Below are 23,021 nucleotides of genomic sequence, written 5' to 3' on the forward strand. Positions count from 1 at the left end.
TAATTCTGATTTGTTTACCTTATTTATTTATGATATTTTTGACTTGTGGATTTTGATACATATATTACAATTGAATCATTTGTAAAGTATTTGTAATTAGTTTATATATTGGTTAAGTGATTTTTTTGTGAGACACACACACAGCCAAACCCTGAACCTACCCATCACACACACACACACACACACACACACACACACACACACACACACACACACACACACACACACACACACACTCACACTCACACTCAGCCACACCCGGAAGCTACCCATCACACACACACACACACACACACACACACACACACACACACACACACACACACATCCCGAAGGCTCATTAATCCACAATGCATGTGCTGTCACCTGTTTTTTAAAATACCTAAGCCATGAAATAATAAAGGCTTTTTACAGAATGTAAGCTTCTGCTCTCCACCTTTTGTGAACTACAGATTATAAAACAAGATCAACTCAAGCTCTTCTAAACAGCTAAACACATAAAACTAGCCTACTACTATACTAGCTACTAATAAAAATCGCATCTTCCCTGATACAATTCTACAACATCGGGTTTAAAATCATATGACCAGAGATAGAGAGAGAGAGCGAGCGAGCGAGAGAGGCGACACACACACACACACACACACACACACACACACTCGTGTCTCTGATGGCATCGGCGTCTCTCCAGTGGGTCTTCACTCTGCTGATGGTCCTGGTCATCTTACAGGGTGTGTGTGTGGTGTTTTACTACATAGCCGACACACACTCGTCCAGGTGAGCACTTTTATCTCGATATTTCATTATAATTCAGCAAACTTTATGTAAACGAACTCCAATCGGGCTCCGTGTTGCTGGTTTTTAAGTAGGCTAGTCTAGTTTAAGATTTGCGTCTTAATAAGTTTTATTCTAATTGATGACACTATGAGATTGTGCACGGCGTCATGAAGTTGGTAAATTTGTTTTCTGAGGAGTCTAAGAAAGACACAAGTGATATTTAATTGTCATTATTTTAGAAGGAAACGTCATTATAATTTTAGTCAGAATAGAAATGTTTTAGATGTGTTGTTCAGGAGAGTAGAGCTGAGGACTGAGCGCCACTGAATCAGAGATAAAGCTGTTTCACTCTATTGTGCTTCAAATAAATCCTTCAGTTTACTGCGGGGAAATGTTTATAACATCTTAAAGGAGAACTCCGGTCAATTTTAACATTGAGCTCATTTTGTACATTTGGAGTGCTGTCAGTACAGACAAAAACGACAAAAATCGGTGTTGCCTACACCGTGTTATCCTCTTTTTAAAATTCGCACCCTGCATGTTGACTTCAATGGGGCAAGTTCTAAACCTGCTTTTAGCCTCTTAACAACCTTAATGTGTCATTGCAAGTGCACAGCCACGGTCCACGGTGACCACGGTCAATCTGACTGCAGTAGATGTGCAAGATATTAATAAAAATGATGTTAATTCAACCAGCTCACATACCTGTATTTACTTCCTGTTTTCGTTCGAAGTCCACAGTAGTCAATTGTCGAGTTCGCGCGCGCGATCATTGTAACTAATATAACAACGCGCGAACATTGAAGTCAACAGGGTGCGAATTTTAAAAAGAGGATAACACTGTGTAGGCAACACCGATTTTTGTAGTTTTTTTCTGTACTGACAGCACTCCAAATGTACAAAAAAATGAGCTCAATGTTAAAAATGACCGGAGTTCTCCTTTAAAGGCATACTATGCAGAAATTCTGTTTTTGTCAAACAGCGACCCCTAGAGTCGCTGTGGAGTACCTGTATGTAACGTTACTGTCGTAAATAGCACTCACACAGAGATGTCTCTGCACTCACGTCCTGATCCCCTCCCCCTGTACAGGTCCTTCTAAAAAAAATCATTATTTGAATTTACTAACGTTCATTATTTTCCATAATGTAATGATAAAAATTAAACTTTCATATATTTTAGATTCATTGCACACCAACTGAAATATTTCAGGTCTTTTATTGTTTTAATACTGATGATTTTGGCATACAGCTCATGAAAACCCCAAATTCCTGTCTCAAAAAATTAGCATATTTCATCCGACCAATAAAAGAAGTGTTTTTAATTAAAAAAAAAAGTCAACCTTCAAATAATTATGTTCAGTTATGCACTCAATAGTAAATACTTGGTCGGGAATCCTTTTGCAGAAATGACTGCTTCAATGCGGCGTGGCATGGAGGCAATCAGCCTGTGGCAGTGTTGGGTCTTGCGTCTCTCAACTTTCTCTTCACAATATCCCACAGATTCTCTATGGGGTTCAGGTCAGGAGAGTTGGCAGGCCAATTGAGCACAGTAATACCATGGTCAGTAAACCATTTACCAGTGGTTTTGGCACTGTGAACAGTTGCCAGGTCGTGCTGAAAGATGATATCTTCATCTCCATAAAGCTTTTCAGCAGATGGAAGCATGAAGTGCTCCAAAATCTCCTGATAGCTAGCTGCATTGACCCTGCCCTTGATAAAACACAGTGCACCAACACCAGCAGCTGACATGGCACCCCAGACCATCACTGACTGTGGGTACTTGACACTGGACTTCAGGCATTTGGGCATTTCCTTCTCCCCAGTCTTCCTCCAGACTCGGGCACCTTGATTTCCGAATGACATGCAAAACTGAGCAACAGTCCAGTGCTGCTTCTCTGTAGCCCAGGTCAGGCGCTTCTGCCGCTGTTTCTGGTTCAAAAGTGGCTTGACCTGGGGAATGCGGCACCTGTAGCCCATGTCCTGCACATGCCTGTGCATGGTGGCTCTGGATGTTTCTACTCCAGACTCAGTCCACTGCTTCCGCAGGTCCCCCAAGGTCTGGAATCGGTCCTTCTCCACAATCTTCCTCAGGGTCCGGTCACCTCTTCTCGTTGTGCAGCGTTTTTTGCCACACTTTTTCCTTCCCACAGACTTCCCACTGAGGTGCCTTGATACAGCACTCTGGGAACAGCCTATTTGTTCAGAAATTTCTTTCCGTATTACCCTCTTGCTTGAGGGTGTCAATGATGGCCTTCTGGACAGCAGTCAGGTCGGCAGTCTTACCCATGATTGCGGTTTTGAGTAATGAAACAGGCTGGGAGTTTTTAAAAGCCTCAGGAATCTTTTGCAGGTGTTTAGAGTTAATAAGTTGATTCAGATGATTAGGTTAATAGCTCGTTTAGAGACCCTTTTCTTGATATGCTAATTTTTTGAGATAGGAATTTTGGGTTTTCATGAGCTGTATGCCAAAATCATCAGTATTAAAAGTTTAAACAATAAAAGACCTGAAATATTTCAGTTGGTGTGCAATGAATCTAAAATATATGAAAGTTTAATTTTTATCATTACATTATGGAAAATAATTAACTTTATCAAAATATGCTAATTTTTTGAAAAGGACCTGTATAACGGTACCTGTTCAGTAGGATGGAAGCTGTAACCAGTGGAAATGAGGTGTGGCCCCTTTAAGAGCTGCGCCGCGCGCGCTCTGTTGAACTGTCGGCAGTCTGTATTGTATGTGCGCCTCGAACACCACATGTATGCGGGTTATTTCTGTTTGATGCTCATTCTTATCCTATTTTTGTTTATCAAGTAACGCTGTGGACAGTAGAATGTGTGACAGATAGTTACACGAGTTCGATTGGGGAATAAAGTGCAAGTTGTGAGATGCCAATTGCCTCCGTGATTAACTTCATAACTTCATCTGTGAGCTATCCCTATTTTTCCTCCTGACACAACGCGTTACAAAGCATCGGACATCAAACAGGCACAGATAGCCTCCGAAGATGTCTACTAGTCCATCAACAAGAACGCCAGGTCAGCATCGCTGTTGCATCCATTGCTGCTTGTTAGCTCTCGCCAGTGAGTGAAAGCCTGACCGAGTGAGACTTTTGTCCGGTTCCGCACGCGGCCAGTTTCTCGTTTTCTTTTCCTTGACTCTTCCGACCGCGTTTTCTTCGTCGACCCTGACATGATTCACTTATGAAATGCGTGCTAGTGTCTTCCATAGAGGCTGCTTTATAGATTGTTGATGTGTGTGACGTCGTGCCGTAAAGCAAGTCGTGATTCTCGCGAGATTTGTCGGGGGCGCTCCTCTCAAACTTGCATTGCTGGTTTTTCCAGCGGCGACCCCGCCAAGCTTTACTACCAGGATGATTCGCCCTACTTTGAGTTTGTTTACCACCGAAATAACTTTGAAGCTGTTATATTAAGGTACAATTATTACATAGTGTGCCTTTAAAATCTTATGTATATTTGCTGAAACCTTTATTTTTAAGAGTGAGGAGGAACCCATAAGACAGAACTAGAATGAAGTAGATTGTGTGCAACAGGTTTATCAGCAGTTTTGATCATGTTGATCATTTAGAGACATTAGAAATAGTTAATGAGCCACAAAACAATGACATATGCTCTTCTTCTTTCAGAGATGCGACGACAGAGGCGCTTCTGAAGCTGCGCTGCGCAAAACTCAGACGCAAGTTTTCCAGTATCAAACCCGGCAAAAGGTGCGTGAGAATGAAGATCACCCAGCGATCCTGATATTTCAGAGAACAGACCATTGAATGAAATGCCTTTGTTTCCCTCTCAGTATAGAACTCAAGAGCTTCACGCAGGAGCTGTCAGATTACATGAGCTGCCCGTACAAATCAAACCAAACTGAGCGGGAGCTAAACAGGTTTGTCTTTAACGTCTTCATATTCATGCTTATGCATTTGGCAGGTTGTCAAAAAGGGATTTGGCATTCAAGGTTGACATTTTATTAATCTGTTGTATTTTCTTGGCATGATAATATGCTATTTGAGCTACAGGAACAACTTGTACGTTCAGTTGCACATTCCTTTCGTTTCTTTATTCCTTTATTCCTTAAGAGTATTCCTTTACTCTTAAGTTTTGAGCAACACTGGTGCATATAGACAACCAGAATCATCTCATGAAACATTTGTTTTTTTAGGATAAGAGTTTGATACTGTGTAAAAGACAGAATTTTTCAGGAACTCCCAAATATGGTTTGTTCTTAAGTCTGTGAGTTTCTGTTTCCATTGATTGATTAACTTCGTTGTCCCCAGGGGGAAATTCTTTTCCACAGCACTGCACTTATTTAACACACACAACATAACCAATATATATAAAAAAAAAAACATCCACCTGTTTTTATTAAGGGTGCTCCGATTGATCGGTCGCCGATCATAATCGGCCGATAATTGCTTTGGGATGTGTGATCGGCGGTCTCTATAAAGGCCGATCAGATGACGCAAAACTCGCGAGACAATTTTTTTTACGCCCTGGTCAAAATGGCTTCACCGGTCTGGCAATTCTACAACAGGGCTCTCAAGTGTCAAGCATTGAGAGTGACAGTCACTCATTTCGGTCTTTTGTCACGCTCTCCCGCCACACATTGTATTTCTCACGCTGAAAAACTATTTGTAATATATTTAATATGCCGCAGCGGCCAAAACTCTGGCCGCGCCGCCTCACTGTGGAACCGGCATGAATCAAGCGCGTTTCTGGTGTTGTTCGTCGAGCTACACAATAGCCAATCAGAAAATAGCACTATTGTATCTGGGTAAGATTTAACGCAACAACCAATGACAAAAATGTATCCAAACCCCCCCCCCCCCCCCCCCCAAGTGTACATCACTCGTACATATTTTTTTCTCTCATCAAAACTGAATATGTTCATCAGCGGTTACAGTTATATCAAGCAAGGATACGTTTGTGTTTTATCTAGTGATTACACCAGAATGAATAGAGTCCGCAACGGCGATAGATTGAAGCGCGCGTCCGAGTGACTGCGCGAGGCCCAGAGCACTGTATCCATGACACTGATCGCCACGGCAACGAGCGCGCAGCTTGAGTTGAAAAACTCATTTTAGTGCTAGATTTCTTATTTAATAGCGAACTAAATGAATGATCTGCTAGTTAACTGAAGATGTTTTATTTATTTATATTAGGTACATGGTGGGACAGACTTCACTGGATCTAAAAAAAATCAATCTAACCATAGATGTGACCAGTAGTGGTGGCTTTCTTAATCTGTTTAAAATAATTTTGCAAGGGTTCTTCACACACACACACACACACACACACACACACACACACACACACACACACACACACACACACACACACACACACACACACACACACACACACACACACACACACACACACACACACACAAACACACACACAAAAGGTTTCTCTACCTCTCTCTTCCTCTCTAAATGCCCACAAAATCTGACTAAGCATCCCAGAAAAAAGCAAAGTTATAGATACAAATATGGAAGTTGTTAGGTTTTTTTGTTGTTGCTGTGCACTTTACTACCTGTGGTCCTTTAAGTGTATTAGAAAAACTGATGGCTGACTGACTCAAAACATTATTTTGGCTATAGCCTTTTTTGTTGCTGTTTTTAGTTTAAAGTAGTCTAAAGCTAAATTTTAAGACTCAGATGTTCTGTCTTTTTTTAATTTTATTTTATATTCTACAGGAAAGTTGTATGTCAAGCCCTAAGCTGCTCCCAATAACCAAGCTGCTATGTTATTACATGTTGCTTGCAAATAAATACACAGGTGTCAATTCATTATGCATTGTCTTCTCTTAAATGTAATACTTAATGTACATTGTTGTTAAATATAGTTCAATAAGTAATGCTACATGATAAAAAGAAGTCTTCAAATAGACCCTGTAATCGGTGATCGGTATCGGGTGATACAGCTTCCAGTAATCGGCGATCGGTGATCGGCCCCAAAAATCCTGATCGGAGCACCCCTGTTTTTTATGCAAATTTTGGGATATCGCAAAAAAAAAAAAAATGCTGGAAATGTCAAGATGCGCATGAATTCTAAAAATGTGCATAAAAAATGTATGAATGCAACTCAGGCGGATCTTTTTTTTCTTATCTGATAAATTGTGATGGAAACACATTTTCCGAATAAATCCCTGGATGTCCCACAGCGTCGGCTGTGATTGGCTAACTGGAGTAACCAGTGGACCAATGGCATCGCAGCGTCTCTAATGTTGGTTTGATGTTTCTGAAACGCCGGAGTCGAAGTGTGTGATCAGAATGATTGGGTTTAATTCCCTCCAGAAGCGTCTCACACACACGAGTGTGTTCCCGAAAACACCAGCGTCAGAACGTAAGAGAACACGACAGCGTTTAGCTACTGTGTTTTGTCGGACGCTCGACACACACTCGTTTATGATGGAGGGAAAAAGAGCCGGATTGCAGAAACTTAGTTTTATTACTGATATTGCGATATTCTAAATGTACACTCAAGTTGAAGGTAGTGTAGGCAGTTTCGAAGAGGCTAGCAATAGCAATTAGCTTTAACAGCATTAGATCACACCATCCCTTCAGAGAGCCTCCAAAGCCAAGCCTCGTCCAAACACACGAACGCTCACAGCCAGAGCAGAGTCTGCACAAGTTGTAAAATTGGTACAAAGTTCCCTTTATCATTTCTAGTTAGTGTAAGATAACTTCAAAAAAACTAAATTTCTCTTACTTTCATGTTTACTGTAAATATTTTTTAAATGTTTCATCAAGAGAATCGTGTTCTCAAATCTTAGGAACACATTCTGATAATATACTATATCAAATCCATGATAACGCCTTATCAGAATGAACAAAATGTGTGTGGATTCATCTTTTTTAAATCTGGTTTACAGTTTTTGGTGTTTTAGATTCATGATATTACAGTTTTTTGCAATCGCTAAGACACTAAACCAAGGCCTAAACCAACTTGTTAAATAAATCACTCTTTCTGCAAAATGTTTAAACCAGTTCAGGCAGTTAGACGATATATGCAAATCTCATGCACTCTTTTCCGCATAACTCTAAACAATTTCTGGTAACACTTTAGAATAATGGTCCGTAGTTAACAAGTAGCTATGCAGGAAGTAATAGGTAGTACTGCATTAACACCGAACTTAATACTATTAACTAATATGGAAGCAATATTAACTAAGCAGTAAGTAATATCTAATTTAGTACAAAGGTAGTTCCTTGGTAGGTATTTGATTATTACTAAAGAAATATATCCTCATTGAGAACTACTTGTGAACTAAGAAAGAATAACCAATTAATTACTAATCACAAAAGTAACATGTCTAAAAAGTGAACAATTGTGGGGGTTTTTACTCTTAACATGGTCATAACATTTCAGAAGCTTGTGCCTCAAATGGGTGCTTTGTGGAAACCAGTTTATGAATATTATATCCCCCCAAATACATTAGCTACAGGTTGAGATTGTGACTACTACTCTTACCAAAGGATGGACGTATGTTCTCTGTTTAATTCAAACTTAAACAGAATTATACTGATAATGATATGTTTACAATTTTAAATAATTAGGAAGTGATGCTGACATGATTGGATTAGTTCACTATTATGAGCTCTTTTGAGTGTCAGTTCAATATGTCTCAGACTCCAACGACCTACCTTTGTTACAGTAGCCGCCTGAGGAGGACTTCTCATTAGGATATAAACATTGATGTTCTCTTGTCAAAAACAATTTGCATCCTTAATGAAGAAATTTCCTGCATTTATGTTGCGATAATCGCAAAACCACATCTTCCAGATTACAATGTTTGTTTGAATATTACTAGTGCCTCACAGAAATGTATGCCTGTACAGTATGTGTCAAATATAAAATTAAATAACTTGTATTACTTGTGAAAAACATGCTAACTCCTCGCTAATTACTCAAGCGTTACCTTGTCAATCCCGCAGGATCTACTAGTCATGTGGTCCATTATTTTAAAGCAACATGACATCATGACTTTGCGTAAACATACACGCCACTTTCAAGTCAAGTGGCGTGTTATCTATACGCATTTTGAGCTATCCGCGTGTACGTCCACGCCGAAATCTTTTGCGTGTATGTGTACGCCGTTAAATGTCCGAGCGAAACGAAGCAAAAATTATATCTACGTCTGTGGAGCGATATTTTTTTCCTAGGATGGTAGGGGAAGACTCATAAATGGTATTAACCCCAGTGACGGGTAGGTTTAGGGACGGGGTTGGGGTAGGTCATATATTTATATATACAGTAAGTTAATGTAGTTAAGTCAACGGCGTTGATAAACACACTGAAAAGCGATTATGCGTGTTGATAGCACGCCAAAAATAGAAATACGAATTCGCGTGTCATTCATACGCCATTTCATGAGGTCTGTTTAAAGTGAAAACAACTCCTCACTAATTACTCAAGCGTTACCGTCATCCCGCAAGAACTACTATGATGTGGCCCATTATTTTAAAGTGAAAAACACTTAATAAAACTTATTGTTTTTAAACACTTCACTATAATACTACTAGTGAATCACTAGTAGTTCCTGCGTGATGACAAGTTAATGCTTGAGTAATTAGTGAGGAGTTAGCATGTTTCTCTCTTTAAAATATGGGCCACATTACTAGTCAACGTGATCTCATGAGAAAAAGTGTACCATCCGTACATTTATTTATGTTTTATACACACAGAAACATATAATAGCCTACTGATGTATTTACAGCACTAAAACGTATAACATTTACGTATTGACAGCACAAAAACGTTATTTATTTACGTATGAACAACTTTACCGACATACAAATTTGTACGTATTGCTATTTAACTTATGCATATTAAAATTGTGGCATTAATGTTTTGACTCTATTGTATTCAATTGTCTTATCAATTAAATGTTCAGTCGCATTTATTAATACAGTTTAACGTTACTCATAAATAATAACATTTCGCTCTGTTCGTGACTTCTGCTGCAAACTCGTTTCGGAGGATTAGCCTATAAGCCTATATAAACAAGAATACACTTTAAACCTTAAAAATACCTTCTTTAATCGTTTAACCATTTTGTAATAACTTGGTTTATTTAACACAACATAAATTCAAAAAAGACATCAATTTTATTAGCTTGATGTAATCCAAATCTTTATAATCCATACGTTGTTAGCAAGAAACAAATCCAAATTCAGCCCTTTATCCAGTGATCTTCATCTCCATTTCTCAGCAGAGACCGTAAACGTCAAATCCCGCGCTGGTGTTGCACCCGAAGCGTTACGACATGTTTTACGGCAGTGATATCAGACGCTCATTGGCTCTCGCATGCATCGTCACAGATTACAACATGCCGTGTTCAAGTAGTGATGGGCAGATCGAGGCTTCGTGAAGCAATGAAACAGTTGAACCAAATGGTCCATATTGTTTCGAGGCTTCGAATCAATCCGACACCCGTCTCCACGGTGACACCTAGTGGTCACTTGCAGGTGTTGATCTGAAACAACTTTGATTTTTTATACAACGAGCCAATAAAAAACTGTTTTTTTTTTTTATTTGTATTTTTATTGTATGTTTCTATTATGAAGCTTGTAACCTGTAGTCTCTTCACATTGTATAATGTTATTTTGGTCATGAAAAATGAATAAAAGAAATCAAGCCACAATGTCTCACTTTCTTATAGATTTTTATTCAAAAATATCAATCTCTCTGCTATCGAAGGACTCAGCCTACTTCTTTTTTTACAGATAAGTTCTCCAGCCTTTGAAAAAATCCTCTCACAAGGGACACTTGTTGTTGGCATGCAAAGATATTTTTTTAGCAAGGACATACAAATGAGGAAAGATTACTGCTCTCTCTTTCCAGTAAGTTAGTGGATCATGAGTTCTGGGCAAAAACGCATCGTTGAGGTATTTTTTCACTTCCACTGTGGCATCAGCTGTAGCATTGTCTGGGTTTCACGGATCTGATTATCAAAATGTTCCCATAAACTGTGCTGTGTTTCTACTGGTGTTGATGATGATGGGCCTGATGTTGACATTTATCTATCTATCTATCTATCTATCTATCTATCTATCTATCTATCTATCTATCTATCTATCTATCTATCTATCTATCTATCTATCTATCTATCTATCTATCTATTATATGTATCTATCTATTAATCCATGTATATATCTAATAATCTATCTATGTTTCTATCTATGCATCTATTAATGTGTCACTATATGTACTCTGTCTCTCAGTCAATGTGTAAATTTAAATGGAAGCCTAAATATAACTAAACAAATCGCACTATAAATGTCACTATATCACCAAAAATCCGCTACCTCAAAACCAAACTCCTTTCACAAAAACCCACGATGTGAAAATGCGTTGACTTCACTTTTATACTGTGTGTGATAGTGTGATCTTTCCCGACCGACCTGTCAATCAAACCCTGACTCGGCGGAGCACTCCACCTGATGAAACACTCAGAAGCTTCATTTAGCCGTAGTCACGTGACGTGGGTGTTTTGAATCACGCTTCGGATCAGTGTTTCGAATCATCTGCGCTTCGGGATCTCGCAAAGCTTCGGAACGACTGTTTCGCGTCATCCATCCCTATGTTCAAGTTGGTGTACTACATTTTGAATTGGAGAAGCGTGCGCGCCTTCACAGAGCGAACAGCGAACCGAAACTGGATTAACATTTTCATGGATTAATAATTTAAATTCTGCTCTGTAACGTTACCTCATACAAAACTATACTGCCAGAGAGGACTGCGACACATCGTCATGTGAACGACTTTTGGTACGGTTTTGAGATTTTCTCAATAAATAAATTATTGTGATAGCTAACTTACGTGTCTGTTTGTTGTTTTTCTTTGTAGCCTACGTAGTTTTAAGAAATTATTAGGTTTAGGGGTAACTTTGGGGTAGGATTAGTGGTTCAAACTATGTTTTAATGCTATATTGTTAATACAACTGCCATTTCCCTACACATCTGTTTATTACGTTTTATCCTTTTAATATAGAGGGAATGCATTAACGTCACTTCCCCGCCGGAACACGCCCCCCTCAGCGGGACTGAGTGGCAGAAGAGCTGCTGCGTGACTGGAGTTAATAGGGGAAACTGCGTTAACGCGAGTAAAACAAACTATTATCAGTTTAAACTAAAAGTTGGACTCGATATAGTGTTCCTTACATCTTATCAAAGATCCAGTGATCCATGGATATTGACATGCAGCCAGGAATCGTGTTTCCTGACATTTATATGTGCCTGATTTCGACGCCGGGGAAATAAATGAAGAAAATTTGCCTGTAAACGTTTTATATAAATACAATATAGATAGGTCTAAATCCGAGTGATCACTTACATTAATGTTAAACTGTATATCATCATATCGTCCAGCCCTAAAACTTTTATAGTTTTTTGTCAGTGTTTATTTAAAAACATCCAATTATGTAGAATATAGTCTGTTCTGTAGCTTTTTGCAGTCTGTAAAAATATACAGTACCTCAGATTTCTGGTCAAATCTAGTTGGACAGTCAATCGCAAAGCTCTTTCCCGTTTTAGATGTCTTTTGTGTGTTTTTCACGGCATTCACGCTGAAAACAAATGCTGCCGCTCAGTCTTTTTGCCACTTGTGGGCGTGACCGCATTCACTCCGGCCGACGGTGACGTCATGCGCATACCCTCTCTATTGTCTATAAAACGGGTAAGTTGTGTTTAGGTGTGGGAGTAGGGTTAAGAGATCTTACATTTATAATCTAGAAAATGGTAAAAGAGAAATTATACAGTTATCTTTATAATATGAAATATTCGTAAAAAGTTTACGTTTTTTAGCTGTAAAATCGTAATATTACGTTTAAACGTTGCAGATGCGTCCATATTATACGTTTCAACATTGCAGATGCGTCCATATTATACGTTTCAACATATCGAAACGTACAAAAAAGTATGTTTTCTATCTTTGAAAATTACGTATTAATACCAAACGTTACGTATTAACAATGAGACCAGGCTGCATTAGTAGATCCTGTGGGATTGACAAGGTAACGCTTGAGGAGTTAGCATGTTTTACACTTAAAAAATTATGGACCACATCACTAGTAGATCCTGCGGGATTGACAAGGTAACGCTTGAGTAATTAGCGAGGAGTTAGCATGTTTTTCACAAGTAATACAAGTTATTTAATTTTATATTTGACACATACTGTACAGGCATACATTTCTGTGAGGCACTAGTAATATTCAAACAAACATTGTAATCTGGAAGATGTGGTTTTGCGATTATCGCAACATAAATGCAGGAAATTTCTTCATTAAGGATGCAAATTGTTTTTGACAAGAGAACATCAATGTTTATATCCTAATGAGAAGTCCTCCTCAGGCGGCTACTGTAACAAAGGTAGGTCGTTGGAGTCTGAGACATATTGAACTGACACTCAAAAGAGCTCATAATAGTGAACTAATCCAATCATGTCAGCATCACTTACTAATTATTAAAAATTGTAAACATATTATCATTATTAGTATAATTATGTTTAAGTTTGAATTAAACAGAGAACATACGTCCATCCTTTGGTAAGAGTAGTAGTCACAATCTCAACCTGTAGCTAATGTATTTGGGGGGATATAATATTCATAAACTGGTTTCCACAAAGCACCCATTTGAGGCACAAGCTTCTGAAATGTTATGACCATGTTAAGAGTAAAAAACCCCCACAATTGTTCACTTTTTAGACATGTTACTTTTGTGATTAGTAATTAATTGGTTATTCTTTCTTAGTTCACAAGTAGTTCTCAATGAGGATATATTTCTTTAGTAATAATCAAATACCTACCAAGGAACTACCTTTGTACTAAATTAGATATTACTTACTGCTTAGTTAATATTGCTTCCATATTAGTTAATAGTATTAAGTTCGGTGTTAATGCAGTACTACCTATTACTTCCTGCATAGCTACTTGTTAACTACGGACCATTATTCTAAAGTGTTACCCAATTTCTCACTCATTTGCAGATTCGCTTTTCGAATTAGCGCCAATTCAGGGGCAGGAGTGGGTTCACTATTCTTCTTAATGAAAAACACAACAAAACAGTACAATGACAAACTCTCTTATATCAAACAGAACTTTTATTAACAAAACAAATAAGACGGCAGCCTCATTCTTGTGGTGTTGTGTGTCTGTGTCTGTGTGTGTGTGTGAATTAGAAGTGATATCTCCGGATGCTGCCACCTTTAACAGAAAATTTTACAGATTGCCTCATTAATGTTAGCAGGTTCCCTATTAGCATTGGGTTTACAGTTTTTCTTGATTGGTAAAACACTATAACTGGTTCAATTGGCCCAATTTCCCAAACAATTCGTTCAGTTCAAATTCAATTCAAATTAAAAAAACTTTATCATCTATCAACCAGTGATAGAAATGTGTCTTTGGTTAAAAAGGCTCACATATTATGGCAAGCCGTTTTAACTTTTATTCATTTCCAGGATATGAATACTTGATATCAACAATTCAATTTTCACTAGTTAAAATTATAATTATTGATATCAGGAATAATATTTCTACTAGTAACAATGGCAATTTTTGATATCAGGAATTACATTTTCACTAGTAACAATGCTAATTCTTGACATCAACATTTACATTTTCACTAGTTAAAATGATAATTCTTGATATCAACAATTGAATTGCAACTAGTAAAAACTATCATTCTTGATATCTGTAATTGTATTTTCACTAGTGAAATGTCACCATAGGCTGCCATTCAAAATCAATTCTTGATATCAAGAATTGATTTCTTACTAGTTGAAATTCCAATTTCACATATCAGAAATACAATTCTTACTAGTAAAAACCTTTATTTTTGATATCAAGAATTAAATTGTCACTAGTTGAAATGTCTATTCTCGATATCAACAATTGAATTGCTACTAGTAACAATGTTCATTTTTGATATCAATAATTCAATTTTCACTAGTGACAATGTTAATTTCTGATATCATGAATGTGATTGTTACTAGTAAGAAAGCCATTTTAGATATCTGAAATAATATTGATATCAGAAATACATTTTCAGATATCAAAAATGAAAATTTTTACTAGTAGCAATTCAGTTGTTGATATCAAGAATAGACATTTAGACTAGTGATAATTTAATTATTGATATCAGGAATTCGCATTTTTACTAGTAACAATGTAATTATTGATATCAAAAATTATATTTTTACTAGTAGGAAATCAATTCTTGATATTAATTTTGAATGGCAGTCTATGGTGACATTTTACTAGTGAAAATACAATTGTTGATATCAAGAATTACATTTTTGATATCAATAATTCAATTGTTGATATCAAGAATTGAATTGTTGATATCAAAAATGTAATTGTTGATATCAAGTATTCATATCCTGGAAATGAATAAAAGTTAAAACGGCTTGCCATACACATATACACAATACAATCACACACACATCACAATTTAAAATTGTTACAAGGAAAAAAGTAGGCCTGCCTTACACTATGTAAAACAATAAAAGGCTCAAGCCCAATATACTAATGACACCTTTTAGTCTTATTTAAAAAAGAAATAGCAGTAGAAATAAGAGTTCCTGTACGCTTTCTTTTTGGCCAAAGGAGCTCTAAAGCGTCAACCTGATGGCAGTAACTGAAACGAGCTGCACAGAGGATGAGAGGGGTCAGTAACGATGGTGTCTGCTTTCCTTTTTGAGAGCACATGGCTTGTCTTGTATTCATTGTGCCATGTCAATTGTCAATTGTCAATTGTCTGGCCCCTCCCATCTTGTTACCTGATTATTGATTGATTTGCCCCACCTGCCTTCGTTACCCTCTTATGTTTGTTTCCCTATTTAGTCTCCCTGGCCGTTTCTCAATACCAAGTACGCAAACTTCGGACTTGCGTCCTTGGTATTTCGGACTTGCCAAGTTCGACTCAGGAGAACGAACTCCCGAGGACGAGAGGACGCGTCTCTCAGCTCGCTCTGACTACTCCGGTTATCTCAATGTATATTTAAGGCAACAATAAAGCGAAATATGCTACAACTCTGCCTCTTTTCGTCAACAATAAAACGAAATATGTTATAAAACACCACTCTGCCTCTTTTCATTGAAAAATCTTAAACATAGTAGCCTAATGACCATGTGGTTCAGGCAACGCGTACATTATCTTCACTGCATATATTTATAACAACATGATCTTTTTGTTTTCATTTTAAAAATATGAAACATTATTGATTTTTATTGACATTTAACAAACAGAGACAGGGTTGTGTCATTTTATTTTATTGTACATAATAGTGAAGAGAATGTTAAAATAAATATAAAAATATATATATATATTAAAGTATGTCTCTTTTTGTTAAATGTCAGTTTTAATCATCAATAATATCTACAATGATAAATAAGGCAAACCATTCAAACATAAGTAAGCTCTCTAATAGGCTACAAAGTTAAAGTAGCCTATATATAAAGTTATGAAACTTCACTTTGCCCTCAGCCAAAAAGGATTTTTTTTGCCATGGAACAAACAATAGTTTAATGAGACCAAAGATCGACTTATACACAAGACGAATTATACGTCAAGTTTATCCACTAGACTAGACATCAGAGCCAGCGGCTAACGTCAGAAGCACTAGCCGAGGAAAAGCTGTTTCAGTCGGGGTTGATGAGCGTTGAACACCCTGGATGGATGAAGGCCTGGATGTCACAACTCCGAAAACGTCAGATACATTTTTAAAATAGGCGCTATCTTTATAAATAAACCACAGATTTGAGCTTTAAACAACCACATTCTCGCCTGAAACACTCTTAAAATTACATTTCATGACACAATAACAGTAGTATTTTGATATTACGCGGGTTTTCTCCTCTGCTATTGACGCTTGCTGGTTGGTGCGAGATGCATTCTGGGATACCTGGCTGTCCCAAGTCCGCACAAGTCACCTCTCGATGCGTCCTCGGTAAATGGGGCGGATCAAGAACACATCCGGGGATTTGGCTAGATGTGAACTTTGAATTGGAACAGTACTTGAGTACTTGGGCAGTGACTGATGACGTTTCACAAGTCCACAAGAACACAAGTACAGACAAGAACGCATATTGAGAAACGGCCCCTATTTAGTCTCCCTGTGTTTGCAGTCCTGTGCTGGTTCGTTGTCCACGTTTTCCATGTTCTTTGTGACACAACAAACCAGACTAAACACAAACACATGACACACAGGGAATGTCAGAGCTCTGTCACCAAACTAGATATAAACCAAACAGAGGTGAAAGAAACCTGACATTTACTAAATAAACAAATGTACCAAACGAAACCATACTCAAAATAACGGAGAAAGAAACCAATGTTTACCAGAAAATACGCATTAAAGACAATAACGAAACAACATAAACCCTCACAACAACGCAAGAATCACACAACCACAGACCTGATCAACTGAAGAGACCATAGCCTATAGCAGCAATCAGTTTAATTAATAAAGACAGTGAATATCATGAGACTATGGGTTGGTGACTATAAAACCAAAACAAATCCATACAAGGAAAAATAAGCATCCCTCTCCCGCTGCCTTAAGGCTCGTACACACCGGGACGAATATCGGCGCGCGATATTCTCCAGCGTTTTTTGTGTTCACACCCAAGCGATTTTCACTGACGATGAGCCGAGTGAACATGCAAATTCATTCCCTGACATTAGATGGCGCCCATTTGCTCTGCAATAACACTCCATAACATTCTCTTTTATTAAGATTTAGATGTAGTCGCTGTCGCGTTTGTCATATAGTTCTTTATGTTCCGACAGCAACGAGACCAGCCGCTCTACATTCATCTTGCCTCGCATCTTCCTCGTCTTATTTCTTCCCGGCAGTGTAGACGCTACTTGGCGTATATCTTCTTCGCAAGACCGTTTTGTGTCTGAGCGCCCCCAAGTTGTGTTTTACTGTAACTTCAGAAGCTCCAGACACGTGAGCAAAAGCGCCAATCTCATTGGTCGGATAGTTTTTGACGCGGTGCGTCAAACTAAAAAAACGAACCCGAAGCGTTTTAAAAAAAATGCCGCTTTTACGCGTGGCGTTTTTCGTGTCGGTGTGCACACTCACATTGGCGCCCTTTGTTTAGTCACGAGGCGTTAAACGTCGGCGAATATCGCGCGCGAAATTCGTCCCGGTGTGAACAGGCCTTTATCCTATAACAGCCAGTTCCTCATCCCCGCCTCCGCTGGTTCCCTTCAGCCCCTTGGCTCCATCCACTGTGTGGATTTGCCCCAGCTTCGCGCAGGCAAGTGGATCCCCCGACTCCGCCTCCAGCCGCTGATCACATCACTCCACCTCGGCCTGTCAACTCCACCTTGGCTCTTTCCTCCCTCGGCTCTACCAGAAACCATCGTCTTTGCGGCTCCACTGGGATCCCTCTGGTTCTGGCTCCGGCCTTGGTCAGATGTCGCCTTGCCTGCACCACGGACTTCTGGGCCATCCGCTGCACTCCGTCTCTTCACCCCTTCGGCTCCATCTGGCTGCGCCTTCTCTCCGGCTCCACCTCGGCCCTCAGTCCCAACGGCTTCACCTCAGCCCTTTAGATGCCCTGGATCCACTTCTGACGCTCGTCACTGCGACTCCGCCTCAGCCTCCAGGACCATCGGTGTTGCCCGTTCTCGCTGGCTTTTTGTCTGCACGTAGGGCTCCGCTTCCATCGGCTCATTCTCTGTCCATCAGTGTCAACAGCCAAGCCTCCACCATGGCTCCTGGGACTAATGTAACGTAGTCCTGTTTGCCTCTGTTCCCTGTCATCGTTAATTGACCTAGTTTTCTAGCGAGTGCCACTTTTATTGATTAGTTTCACCTGCGTTTCATTTAGCTCCTTTTGTTTTCCCTGTGTATATAAGCCCTGAGTTTTCCTAAGTTCCTTGTCAAGTATTTAAAGGGATAGTTCACTTTGAAATGAATTTTTGGTATGATTTAGCTTACCTCAAGGGCATCCAAGATGTAGGTGTGTTTGTGTCCACAGTATTTTCAATTTTGATATTTTTAGGTCAAACCGTTCTTGTCTGTCAGTCATATAATGCAGGTCTATGGTCACCACCTCAAAGAGCAGCACAGAGAAGTCCAAATTAAACATGATTTAATGACTCGTAAATGTAAGTACACATTGATGGACTAAGACACGAAACAAGCGGTTTGTGTGAAAAAATGAACAGTATTTATATCGTTTTTACCTCTTGTAAACACAGCCACGTCCAAGTGATCTCTCGCGCGTGTACGTCACCCTTGACCACCAACGCGCTTTACATATTGCCTCGCATTCACCCATTCATTCAGCCATGCAAGGCGCCATCCAGCTCGTCGGGAGCAGCTGGGGTTAGGTGTCACACACACACACACACACAGCTGGGGTTAGGTGTCACACACACACACACACACACACAGCTGGGGTTAGGTGTCTTGCTCATGGACACCTCGACACTTGGTCAGGTGGAACCGAGGATTGAACCACCAACCTTCCGGTTTGTAGACAACCTACATGAAGGTTAACGCCCCTATATTGACTGATGTGTGTATGATCTGAATGATCTTGAGTACAGGTGAAATGGTTTTGAGCCAATTGTTTGATTCTGCCAGAAGAGTCAGGGGTTTTGTGAATGTAGTTTAAAGATTTGTCTGTGTCTTTAATGTTGTGAGAAAATGGGTGAAGGTTTCAAGAATTGTGTTTTAGCAATTGTGCAAAACTGTAATGTGGCAGCTTTCTGAAAAACATGACATTATTGTTCCGAGACACTGTGTTTAAAGAGACAAGCTGTTAAAACTGTTCAAACAATAAAGCTACTGAAGTGGTTCATTTTAACAGAGATGACACTGATAAAGCTGATCATGTTACATTACTCTCTCTTTCTCTCTCTCTCTTTCTGTGTGTTTATGACAGAATCCAGTTGCAGTTTTGTTGTAACGCCACAGGATCATTCATCCTCACCCAACGCAACACAGCCATCAATCAATCCATCCCATATGAAACAAGCAAAACAAAAACATACAAAATGAATGCAGCACTTCACAGGATGCTGCCTGAGGTGTGTGTGTGTGTGTGTGTGTGATGGGTAGGTTTAGGGGTAGGGTTAGAGTAAAGGGAGATAATATACAATTTTTACAGTATAAAAACATTGTGTTTTTGGAAAGTCCCCAAAAACCCCAACGTGTGTGTGTGTTCTTGTACTGTATATATGGTTAATGAGGCCCCAAATGCGTATAATGATGGCATGGGTATTGTTACGCCCTTACTAGGGAGCAACAATGAAGGAGGAAGAAACGTTTAAGGCGGTTACAATACTCTCTTTATTTTACACATTCTTCATGATAAAGACTGTCTCTCAAGCTCTCGCAATACGCCGCAACGCCGATCAACATCTCGGTCCTGGCCAGGGATCGATGTGACAGAATGGAACGCTCCACAAGGACACCAAACAGGAAGCTTTTATAGACAGGCACACCTGTGCACCGGTGCACCCAATCCACCTGATTACCCCCTCAGCTCCGCAGCGCACCTGTAGGAGGAGCAAAACACACCCAGACACGGCAAAAACCACAATACAAGTATACAGCCGTCACAGGTATAAAAATGTAAACATGGTTTATGAGGACACTTCCTTGATTCATGTAACCCAACTGGCTTAAAAAATGGCTTTATATACACTCACGTAAAGGATTATTAGTAACACCTGTTCAATTTTTCATTAATGCAATTATCTAATCAATGAGGAAAACATTTCAGGATTTTTCTCCACACAATGGACTTCAATCGCAACCAACATGTTGAAGTCCAAATCAATGCAGTTTCAAAGGGCTATGAAGTGCTTCAAACGGCTCTGCACGATCTCAGCTGAGGTACAGGGTCTTATCTAGCGAAACGATCGGTCATTTTCAAAGAAAGACATGAACATCTTGGATGGCATTGGATTGAGTAAATTATCAGGAAATTTTCATTTTGAGGTGAACTAATCCTTTAACGTGTAATCGGCGCCAAAGCTGACGACACCCTACGGCTGAAATCGGCTCGGTGTGTCTGGGCATTAAGCGCACATTTGAAAGAGATGCAGATCGTCTCGTTCAAAATCAGCACAATGGGCAGCACTCTGATCAATGAACGACAACGTTGTTTGTTCACGGAACACATAACATTTAACAGTCAACTGCATTGAAGGCATGTTAACAGATTCACATATTTCATTAAAAGAAATGAACGATTTCAGCCACATAAAACCTCAGATTTAAACAACAAACAAAATGCGCCATTCGTGTCAGAGCGACATCAATGTGGCCCAACCAATTTATGCATTGAAGACAACACAACTTCGAGTTTTCATTGAATCGCCATATCAGTGGGAAGAATGAGGGCGCGCTTTTGATGCGCAGAGGTGTTCGATGCGGGGCTGCACTGCAGAGAGATATAAACACAAGTCGTCCTCCACCTGCAGCCTTGATCTGTATTTGTTTTTAACCAGGGCCAGTGCGGAAAACCCACACTCACACAAGTAGGGGATTAGGACTTTCACAGCCTTAGTGGAGATCTGGGGGAACTCGCTCTCCACAGACAACCAGAAACGCGTGATCGGCATTTCTCCCAGTCTCTGCTTCAAGTCCACATTCGAGCTGAGGTCGACCAGGGCCTCCTCCTCCTCCTGCAGGCTCAGTCCATCACGGGGAAAGAGAATTTCCCATTGCGTCCTCTCCGAAATACTCGCCAAACTGGTCACGCAACCCATTCAAATGCGCAGTGATGATCGGTTGGACAGAGTTAAGAGGCAGCCCTGTCTTCTCCGCAACATCCTCCAGCGTTGGGAACATTTCCACCGTACCTCGTTCAACACGAGCACACCACAAGTCCAGCTTTTTCCTGAACCCAGACACTTGGTCATGTGCCGAAAAGACGTGACACTCTTTGCCCTGGAGAGAGGTGTTGAGGGAGTTGATCCTATCGAAGATGTCGGAGAGATAAGGCCTGTTCACACCGGGACGAATTTCACGCGCGATATTCGCCGACGTTTAACGCCTTGTGACTAAACAAAGGGCGCCAATGTGAGTGTGCACACCGACACGAAAAACGCCACGCGTAAAAGCGTAATTTTTTTTAAAAAGCCTCGGGTTAGTTTTTTTGGTTTGATGCGCCGCGTCAAAAACTATCCGACCAATGAGATTGGCGCTTTTGCTCACGTGTCTGGAGCTTCTGAAGTTACAGAAAAACACAACTTGGGGGCGCTCACACACAAACGGTCTTGCCGAGCACACATACGTAACGGCGAAGAAGATGCGCCAAGTAGCGTCTACACCATAGATATCCATAATAAAGGCTAGATGTCTCGTCCGCGCTGCTGGCCAAATATGGCCTTTATTATGGATATCTATGGTCTACACTGCCGGGAAGAAATAAGACGAGGAAGATGCAGGGCAAGATGAATGTATAGAGCTGCTGGTCTCGTTGGTGTCGGACCATAAAGAACTATGACAAACACGACAGCGACTACAAAATAGAACTATCTCTGTTTTACATTAAGCGCCATCTAATGTCAGGGAATGAATTTGCATGTTCACTCGGCTCATCGTCAGCGAAAACCGCTTGGGTGTGAACACAAAAAACGCGTTGAAAAACGCTGACAAATAACGCGCGCCGATATTCGTCCCGGTGTGAACGGGGCTATAGGCTAACATAGCAAGCCAGTTCATGTCTGCCAGATGTTTTGCCAGTGGGGAGTTAATCTCAGTGAGGAAGAGGAGGACTTCTTCGCGCAAATCGCACAGCCTGGTGAGGACTTGGCCCCGAGAGAGCCACCTGACCTTGGAGTGCAGGAGCAGCTGCTGGAAGAGAGCGCCCATCTCATTGCAGAGGATTGAGAACAGACGGGCGTTTAAGGCACGCGATTTAATTATATTCACAATTTTGACAGCCTCATCAAGAATGGCACGCAATTCTTGGGGGATCCTTTTTGTTGCTAAAGCCTGTCGATGGATAATGCAGTGCTTCCAGACAGCCGCAGGGGCAACTGCCTGCACCTGTTTTACCAGACCGCTGTGACGGCCAGTCATTGCTCTTGCCCCATCAGTGCATATCCCAAAACACCGGCCCCAGTCAAGGCAATTAGCCTGGTAAAAGTTATTCAAGTCCTTGAAAAGTTCGTCAGCTGTTGTGCGGGCGGGTAGAGGAACGCAAAACAAAAAATCTTCCTGAGCTCTTTGATAAACCGCACGTACACCATCAATCG

The 23,021-nt window shown here is 40.0% G+C and overlaps 1 protein-coding gene across 5 annotated transcripts in view; it reads left to right on the plus strand.

Annotated features, from left to right (window-relative positions):
* The window catches only part of st8sia7.2 (ST8 alpha-N-acetyl-neuraminide alpha-2,8-sialyltransferase 7.2), an 84,767-nt gene that overhangs the window by 26,158 nt on the left and 35,588 nt on the right, over positions 1 to 23,021 (plus strand). Inside the window, exons 1-3 of one of the 5 annotated variants that reach the window (XM_056233297.1) lie at positions 668 to 777; positions 4,586 to 4,672; positions 19,694 to 19,838. The exons of 1 other annotated variant lie outside the window; for it this stretch is intronic. In XM_056233297.1, coding sequence (XP_056089272.1) covers positions 671 to 777; positions 4,586 to 4,672; positions 19,694 to 19,838 — 339 coding nt within the window. In that variant the 5' untranslated portion in view covers positions 668 to 670. Of the gene's footprint in view, positions 1 to 667; positions 778 to 4,585; positions 4,673 to 19,693; positions 19,839 to 23,021 lie in introns of those variants that run through there. 3 more of the 5 variants (XM_056233294.1, XM_056233298.1, XM_056233296.1) reach the window with 3 other exon arrangements.

The sequence above is a fragment of the Rhinichthys klamathensis genome, unplaced genomic scaffold (assembly GCF_029890125.1).
Source record: "Rhinichthys klamathensis goyatoka isolate OS25496 unplaced genomic scaffold, OSU_Roscu_1.1 h1tg000366l_1, whole genome shotgun sequence".
Classification (NCBI taxonomy): domain Eukaryota; kingdom Metazoa; phylum Chordata; class Actinopteri; order Cypriniformes; family Leuciscidae; genus Rhinichthys; species Rhinichthys klamathensis.